This window comes from Coregonus lavaretus (assembly GCF_964263955.1).
Source record: "Coregonus lavaretus genome assembly, chromosome: 15".
Taxonomy (NCBI): domain Eukaryota; kingdom Metazoa; phylum Chordata; class Actinopteri; order Salmoniformes; family Salmonidae; genus Coregonus; species Coregonus lavaretus.
The window spans coordinates 4,104,577-4,114,361 of record NC_140002.1 but is presented as its reverse complement, the minus strand read 5'-3'; the positions used below and the strand labels follow the sequence as shown (position 1 = coordinate 4,114,361).

At 44.2% G+C, this 9,785-nt stretch overlaps 1 protein-coding gene across 1 annotated transcript; it reads right to left on the bottom strand.

Moving 5' to 3' along the window:
* Window positions 1–1,171: 1,171 nt before the first annotated feature.
* grxcr2 (glutaredoxin and cysteine rich domain containing 2) lies at window positions 1,172–8,847 on the bottom strand (the record flags this gene model as incomplete). Its single annotated transcript, XM_084178311.1, has 3 exons — window positions 1,172–1,348; window positions 1,902–2,120; window positions 8,503–8,847. The coding sequence occupies 3 exons, from the start codon at window positions 8,845–8,847 to the stop codon at window positions 1,172–1,174; spliced, it is 741 nt and encodes a 246-aa protein (XP_084034437.1).
* Between the last annotated feature and the right edge of the window lie 938 nt (window positions 8,848–9,785).

The window sequence follows — 9,785 nt, the reverse complement described above, 5'->3', positions numbered from 1 at the left end:
AAATGACTGGAAATTATTAATGAACGTTCAAATGAACTGGATGAACAGCAGCACAGTTGACGCATGCACATGAACCCAAGCTCTCTACCATCTGATGAGAGATTTCCAGCTGCCAATATTCCTGTTCTGATATAAAAGGCTGAGGGTTGAACATCACAGGATTATTGAAGCTAGCTCTCCATGCCGCAGGATGGATCCCTGTAAGAGCAGCAGCTCAAAGCTTTGATGCAGCACTATCCCCCACCCCACACAGGAGATGAGAGGCAGCCAACGAGACCAGCTCTTTGGAAAAAGGGAGGAAATAATGCATTTTTGTGACTATGGTTAATATGTGTGTTCTGCTGAGATAAAGCCAAAAAATAATGTATATCAGCAAACGTCTCTCAGGGATATTTGCTGAACCACTCGTCATGTATCTCCATTTTCTACTAGTAAAAACAGAAGGCTATACACTTGGGGGTATAAGCGTAGAAATAGAATGAATAGAATGAGTTTGGAACCTCTAACCCTGGCAATTTCAATGGACACCCATTCTATTCATTCTGTTTCTATGGGTATAAGTAGATTCCTTCATTTACTAATAAGACGAGCCAATGAAAATAAGGCATGAGTATTCATTCTCACCAACTCTGGAAGAAATTACCTCAGCATTACAAAGATAAAAAAACTAATTCATGTCTTTCTACTACCAGAGCTGCCCAAAAGCCTATCCATAATTTATTGAAGAGTCTCCCCTTCTCTCTCCAAATGAAAGCATCAATTAGCCTTGTATATAGGCCTAACATGGGAGATAAAAGTGGTTTTCTCTCTGGTGAATGTGGGAATGATAGGAAAGCTTCCCTTGTGGATAAAATGCAATGGTTTTACATTATTTTAATTAAAATGATAAGTCATCATGAAACCAGTTGGTAGTTCATGTTATCTTTGCAGAGACTCAGATGCACCACCTACCAACAATAGAGTGATTATGTTGTCTTATCATGTGTACACCATCATTGTTCTCTATGGTTCAGCCAGCTGCACGTATGGTAGCCTCCTTCCCTTCCAATAATTGGATTCTGATTCCTTACAAAAACATATGCAGTGCTCCCATAACCATAATAACCATTTTATATTACAGTGATTTTACAGCAGGAGAGACAATGGGCACACACACAGCCAGTGGTTGGTGTTATTTGGTACAGGACTGGCACCTCTCCAGTCCATCAGGGTAGCAGGCCTGGCATCGCAGCACACTGATAGACTCATTGAAGCGGTTGGCCAGCATGGACAGCTTGCTGCCATGGCATAGAGAGCAGGGGGCACAGCCCGAACCGCCACAATGCTGGCAGCCGGACACTGCATCCTGCTGGAGGCACACACACACACACACAGTGTCACTAACAACACAGAGAGACACTGCCACCCATGTCAACTCATATGACATATCATTACTAGTGAATCCAACAAATGGTAGAAAAGTACAAGTCAAGATGACCTGAGTCCAAACAGAGAATGTTACAAAGGCAACAAAAAGAGAGCGAAAAAGAGACAAATTAGAAAATATGGGGAGGCACAGAAAATGAGAAACCCAGTGAGAGAAAGAGAGATGAGTTAGGAATGGAAAGACAGCGAGAGAGAGAGAGGGAGAGCGAGAGGGAGGGGGAGAGAGAGAGAGCGAGAGGGGGGAGAGAGAGGGAGAGAGTGCAACTGGCAATCAGTAGAAGAAGTGACCATGGGGAATTACTGAGAGTATCTCGGCTCATAAATGGCAGCAGAGAAACTGAGTAGTCATCACTGTCTGTGCACAGTCGGCAGGCAGAGAGGGGAGACCATGTGGTTAGAGAGAGACAGAGAAGGGAATAGCATTGCTGAAGCACATTAACACAAAAACACAAGGTGTTCTGGTCAGGCACTTTTACCCCGTCCTGTAGATGTGTGCTTTGCTCCTCCCCGTCCTGTGGATGGGTGCTCTGCTCCTCCCCGTGAGCACAGAGGGCTTTGGGCCTCCTCTTGCCCCCTCTGTCCAGTCCCCCCGGGGTCTGAGGATGTCTCCCTTTCCCTTCTTCCCTCCGAGGGGCCCGGATGATCCGCAGATTGCTGGTGTAGATGATTATCTTTCCAAAGTCCAACACTGAAGACTGGAGGACAAACAAAAAGCATGGTCATGGTCTTTGATATGCATTACTCAGTACAAAGTAGTTGATGTGTGTCTCTTTGTTAACAGTTGGTGCACAATCTCTAATATTAAGGGAGTCTCGAGGTTCTGCTCGCCAGAGTTAGAATACCTCGTGATAAGCTGTAGACCATACTATTTACCAAGAGAGTTTTCATCTATAGTTTTCGTAGCTGTCTATTTACCACCACAATCCAATGTTGGCACCAAGACGGCACACAACGAGCTGTATAGGGCCATAAGCAAACAACAAAATGCTCCTATTGGCCGGTGATTTTAATGCAGGAAAACTGAAATCCGTCTTACCTAATTTCTACCAGCATGTCACCTGTGCAACTAGAGGTAACAAAACTCTAGATCACTTTTACTCCACACATAGAAACGCATACAAAGCTCTCCCTCGCCCTCCATTTGGCAAATCTGACAATAACTATTTCGTCCTGATTCCTGCTTACAAGCAAAAACTCCAACAGGAAGTACCAGTGACACGCCCAATACGGAAGTGGTCCTATGAAGCGAATGCTAAGCAACAGGACTGTTTCACTAGCACAGACTGGAAAATGTTCCCGAGACTCCTCCGATGGCATTGAGGAGTTTACCGCATCAGTCATTGGCTTCATTAATAAGTTAATCTACAACGACGTCCCAACAGTGGCCGTAAGTACATATCCCAACCAGAAGCCATGGATTACAGGCAACATCCGCACTGAGCTAACGGCTAGAGCTGCCGCTTTCAAGGAGCGGGACACTAACCCGAACGCTTATAAGAAATCCCACTACTCCCTCCGACGAACCATCAAACAAGCAAAGCGTCAATACAGGACTAAGATCGAATCATACTACACCGGCTCTGATGCTCATCGAATGTAGCAGGGCTTGAAACAAGCTGCCCAGTGACACGAGCATACCAGACGAGCTAAATGCCTTCTATGCTCGCGTCGAGGCAAGCAACACCGAACCATGCGTAAGACTGTGTGATCACGCCCTCCGTAGCTGATGTGAGCAAGACCTTTAAACAGGTTAACATTCACAAGGCCGTACGGCCAGATGGATTACCAGGACGCGTACTCAGAGCATGCGCTGACCAGCTGGCAAGAGTGTTCATTGACAGTTTCAACCAGTCTGTAATCCCTACATGTTTCAAGCAGACCACCATAGTCCCTGTGCCCAAGAACGCCAAGGTAACCTGTCTAAATGACTATCGCCCCGTAGCACTCACATCTGTAGCCATGAAATGCTTTGAAAGGCTGGTCATGGCTCACGTCAACACCATCATCCCAGACACCCTGGACCCGCTCCAATTCGCATACCTCCCCGACATACCCACAGATGACACAATCGCTATTGCACTCCACACTGCCATTTCCCACTTGGACAAAATAAACAGCTACGTGAGAATACTGGTCATTGACTACAACTCAGCTTTCAACACAATAGTGCCCTCCAAGTTCATCACTAAGGTAAGGACCCTGGGACTGAACACCTCCCTCTGCAACTGGATCCTGGACTTCCTGACGGGACGCCCCCAGATTGTGAGGGTAGACAACAACAGATCTGCCACGCAGACCCTCAACACGGGGGCCCCTTAGGGGTGCGTGCCTAGTCCCCTCATGTACTCCCTGTTCACCCACGATTGTGTGGCCTCGCATGACTCCAACACCATAATTAAGTTTGTCGACAACACGACGATGGTAGGACTGATCACTGACGACAATGAGACAACCCAGAGACCTGGCTGTGTAGTGCCAGGACAACAATCTCTCCCTCAACGTCAGCAAGAAAAAGGAGATGATTGTGGACTACAGTAAATTGAGAGCCGAGCTTGCCCCTGTTCAAATCGACAGGGCTGTAGTGGAGCGGGTCGAGCACTTCAAGTTCCTTTAAAATCAAATCAAATGTTATTTGTCACATGCGCCGAATACAACATTTGTAGACCTTACAGTGAAATGCTTACTTACAAGCTCTTAACCAACAATGCAGTTTTAAGAAAAATAAGTGTTAAGTAAAACAGATAACTCAAAATTAAAAGTAACAAATAATTAAAGAGCAGCAGTAAAAATAACAATAGCGAGGCTATATACAGGGGGTACCGGTACAGAGTCAATGTGCGGGGGCACAGGTTAGTCGAGGCAATTGAGGTAATATGTACATGTAGGTAGAGTTAAAGTGAATATGCATAGATAATAAACAGAGAGTAGCAGCAGCACAAAAGAGGGGGGGGGGGGGGGCAATGCAAATAGTCCTGGTAGCCATTTTGTTAGCTGTTCAGGAGTCTTATGGCTTGGGGGTAGAAGCTGTTAAGAAACCTAAACTTGGCACTCCGGTACTGCTTGCCGTGCGGTAGCAGAGAGAACAGTCTATGACTAGGGTGGCTGGAGTCTTTGACAATTTTTAGGGCCTTCCCATGACACCGCCTGGTATAGAGGTCCTGGATGGCAGGAAGCTTGGCTCAGTGATGTACTGGGCCATACGCACTATCCTCTGTAGTGCCTTGCGGTCGAGCAGTTGCCATACCAGGCAATGATGCAACCAGTCAGGATGCTCTCGATGGTGCAGCTGTATAACTTTTTGAGGATCTGAGGACCCATGCCAAATCTTTTCAGTCTCCTGAGGGGGAATAGACTTTGACGTGCCCTCTTCACGACTGTCTTGGTGTGTTTGGACCATGATAGTTTGTTGGTGATGTGGACACCAAGGAACTTGAAGCCCTCAACCTGCTCCACTACAGCCCTGTCGATGAGAATGGGGACATGCTCTGTCCTCTTTTTCCTGTAGTCCACAATCATGCAAATTGGAGTGGGCCTAGGGTTTCTGGGATAATGGTGTTGATGTGAGCCATGACCAGCATTTCAAAGCACTTCATGGCTACAGACGTGAGTGCTACGTTAGTAATTTCAGCAGGTTACCTTAGTGTTCTTGGGCACAGGGACTGTGGTGGTCTAAAACATGTTGGGATTACAGACTCAGTCAGGGACAGGTTGAAAATGTCAGTGAAGACACTTGCCAGTTGGTCAGCGCATGCTCGGAGTACACGTCCTGGTAATCCGTCTGGCCCTGCGGCCTTGTGAATGTTGACCTGTTTAAAGGTCTTACTCACATCGGCTACGGAGAGCGTGATCACACAGTCGTCCGGAACAGCTGAGGCTCTCATGCATGCTTCAGTGTTGCTTGCCTTGAAGCGAGCATAAAATACATTTAGCTCGTCTGGTAGGTTCGTGTCACTGGGCAGCTCGCGGCTGTGCTTCCCTTTGTAGTCTTTAATAGTTTGCAAGCCCTGCCACATGTGACGAGCGTCGGAGCCAGTGTAGCACGATTCGATCTTAGTCCTGTATTGACGCTTTGCCTGTTTGATGGTTCGTCGGAGGGCATAGCGGGATTTCTTATAAGCGTCCGGGGTAGAGTCCCGCTCCTTGAAAGCGGCAGCTCTACCCTTTAGCTCAGTGCAGATGTTGCCTGTTTTTTTATTTTATTTATTTTATTTTACCTTTATTTAACCAGGTAAGCCAGTTGAGAACAGGTTCTCATTTACAACTGCGACCTGGCCAAGATAAAGCAAAGTAGTGCAATAAAAACAACACAGAGTTACATATGAGGTAAAAAACATAAAGTCAGAAATACAACAGAAAATATATATACAGTGTGTGCAAATGTAGCAAGTTATGGAGGTAAGGCAATAAATAGGCTATAGTGCAGAATAATTACAATAGTATTAACACTGGAATGCTAGATGTGCAAGAGATTATGTGCAAATAGAGATACTGGGGTGCAAAAGAGCAAAATAAATAACAATATAGGGATGAGGTAGTTGGGTGGGCTAATTTCAGATGGGCTGTGTACAGGTGCAGTGATCGGTAAGGTGCTCTGACAACTGATGCTTAAAGTTATTGAGGGAGATAAGAGTCTCCAGCTTCAGAGATTTTTGCAATTCGTTCCAGTCATTGGCAGCAGAGAACTGGAAGGAATGGCGGCCAAAGGAGGTGTTGTAATCCATGGCTTCTGGTTGGGGTATGTACGTACGGTGTCTACTTGGTACTGGTACCCCGTGTATATAGCCAACTTATCGTTACTCATTGTGTATCTATTATTACGTGTTTAATTTTTCTATTATTTCTCTCTCCATTGTAAGTCAGCATTTCACTGTTAGTCCACACCTGTTGTTTACCAAGCATGCGACTAATACAATTTGAATCGTTTTAATTTGATAGACAGACTTGAATAAAAGATTATGTTTTAGTGGTTAATACCTGTGTGATAAAGTACTAATTGCGTGTTTACAATGTTTTGCTGTCTCTTTTTAAGTCTATTAATTTGCTGTTCAGCAGACAACTTGACAACACTCCGAGGGCCTTTATAAGTGTACTATCATAAACTGTTAATGGGACTGTGTGATACTTGCCTTATGATTTAGTATTTTCATTAAAAGTAATTTGGAGAAATATGACATAGTGATAAAAGTAAACATCTTATGCTTTTCGTATTTTGTCTAGTCTGAACTCCACAGGACAGACTACAGTAAAAACATTTATCCTGACTGGCTCCAGTAAATGAAACATTGAAGATGTTACTGTTATCTGATCAGCTGATATTTTATTGCTGTATTGCTACAATATTGTACACACATTGAGGTTGGTAAATAACAGCATAAAACAAAAACATTGTTTTGTCCTTCGTTTTAACACAGTTTTATGGGCTATAGCCCAACAGCTCATGATATATTGAAACGCTGTGCCATTATGCAGAATTTTAATTGTACGGCCTTTTAACTTGCAGTGATGGGAACTCTTGAATCTCTTAATTATAGGCTACCCCAACTTTCCTATTTCTATCATTTTAAATATTAGCCATCAGTAGGCCTAATAACAACATCTTAAGCTGCCAATGTACTGTTAGTTCCCTTCAGTTGGTATAGCCATTGTTTCGTTTACCTTCATTTGCTTCCACTGTAAACGACGTCACGGCCGTGTGGTTGTTGCTGAGGATCATTAGTAACAGTTGATAATATATTTAAAAAAAGACATGTAGGGTAATTAAATCGTTATGGAGCGGAGCGCAGACCAAGCCGTAACAGTTTGAACCCGACGCATGGCGCAATACTTGGCCGTGTCATCACACAGTTCCATGGTTAGTGCAGGCAATAGACGAGGGTATATCCTACTACTGTACACTGTTCTCCCTATTATAATTATATGTACACTAATCTTCCAACATTACCATGGTTTGAAGAACTGAATGCGGCAATTTTCTGAATGAACCAAACCAACGTTTTCTTTCTGTAGTGGGTAAAGGCTCTCCAAACCTGTGTTTGTAATTCATAAATACATTTACATTTTAGTCATTTAGCAGACGCTCTTATCCAGAGCAACTTACAGTTAGTGAGTGCATACCATTTTTTTCTTCATACTGGCCCCCAGTGGGAATCGAACCCACAACCCTGGCATTGCAAGTACCATGCTCTACCAACTGAGCTACACGGGGCCCTAATACTTTCTTAAACTTTCCTAAACCTATATAATCTACAAGATCAGAGTATTTTTTTATTGACCAATTGGTGCTGAAATGGAGATGAGTATGCATATATTTAGATGTATTTTCTTCAAATGTTCCCTAATATTCTGAAACCTTTCTCTCAATATATTCTAGTCTGTCGACAAAATTCGAACTAAAAGGTACTCCGTATTTAAATGGATGGCTTTAGATAAATAAGTGTACTGAAAACCCTATTGAATGGCCAGCAAGTGGGAGGGTTTTCAGAGATGTAATGAATTTTATTCAGAGCTCGCAAGGTAGCCACACCTGCAGAGCGCGTTACACAACTGAATAAGCTAAGTCTGAATACCAAATACTGAGAAGTGAATAGGAAAGCCGTACATTTCCTAAGTCTGAATCGGCCCTTAGACTCTAATTGACAAGCAGCCACCCACCAGGATAGAATGAATTACTAATCATGACCCGAATGGCGCAGTGGTCTAAGGCACTGCATCGCAGTGCTAGCTGTGCCACTAGAGGTCCTGGTTCGAGTCCAGGCGCTGTCGCGACCGGGAGACCCATGGGTGGCGCACAATTGGTCCAGCGTCATCCAAGGTAGGGTAGGGTTTGGCCGGCAGGGATGTGGGTTTGTTTCCCACGGGGGACCAGTATAAAAAATAAAAAAAACATGTATGCATTCACTAACTGTAAGTCGCTCTGGATAAGAGCGTCTGCTAAATGACTAAAATGTAATCTAAGACTATTAACCATGCATTACAGATGGTAATAACAGTAAATAGGGGTGTGGTGAAGGGGAATCTTTAGGTTGTGTATTGTGCTACAAATGAACAGTTTCATGGCATGGTTTTTCAACTACTTACATTGGGGTCTCCCTCCGGTGTATCGCTGTGGGCAGAGGGTCTGTAGTTAGCCCCCCCTCTGTAGACGTTGATCCTCTGGGCCATCAGTCCGGTAGGGGGGTACAGACCCTGGTCCTGGAAGCCACACAGCTGCTCCATCTCCAGGTGTCTGGGCATCTTGTGGCTGTGGAAGCTGTGGGGGTATTTTTCCTCTGGGCTGTCCAGCTCCTGGCCATCCTCGTACACATGCTTTAGCACCCTGCCGCTGACTGACGAGGCCAGCTTGAACCTCACCTTCCTGGGTTTGCTGTCATACAGCTGGTCGCTGTCATACCTCTTGTCCAGTTTCCTCTGGAGCTCCTCCATGGTTCTGCTGCTGGAAGATGTAACTTTGACAATCCACCTGAGACCCTGAGGACCCTATATCCCTACCTGAACAAGGAGCTGATAAGATATGGGGAGTATTCCATGGACTGCTTGAGATCAGCCTACCTCTACCTGCTGTCTGTCTCTAGCTACCACAGCTGAATTATTCAGTATCAGATCGTATTCACTAAAGGATAATGGGGAAACTGAGACCATATCATCAAATAATCATGTTTGCTGGAGTAGTAGAGTGTTGCTAAAAACATGAATTGTGGGCGTGGAGCAGAGCGCGAATTACAGGGGGCCCAGGGGGTTCTCAGGCCCCCTGAATGAGTCCCCCTAAATGCAACAAAGTATAACTTGGGGGGGGGGGGGGGTCTCTAAATAATGCTAATTTAACCATTCTCCAATTTGTTTAAAATGCAATTTCTACCGGTACAGTGGTAAATATTAAAATAAAAGTTTATTCCAAATTAAACAAACACCCCCAACCTCTGAGTCATGGTTTAAAACCATTTTCATTTTTAAAAATAATATGTGGCTGCATCCCTGACAGTCCCGTATTTCAGCCCCTTTTCAAATCAAATCAAAGTTTATTGGTGGCATACACAGATGTGCAGATGTTATTGCAGATGCAGCAAAATGTTTATGTTTCTAGCTCCAACAGTGCAGTAATAATACCTAGCAATACTAAACAATAAGCACATAATCCTAAACGTAAAAAGGAAGAAATATCAGAACGAGCTATTTGTATTTTGTATTTATTATGGATTATTATGGATCTCCACTACTCTTCCTGGGGTCCGGCAAAATTAAGGCAGTTATACAATTTAAAAAACATTACAATACATTCATAACAGATTTCACAACACACTAAGTGTGTGCCCTCAGGCCCCTACTCCACTACCACATATGTACAACACAAAATCCATGTGTAC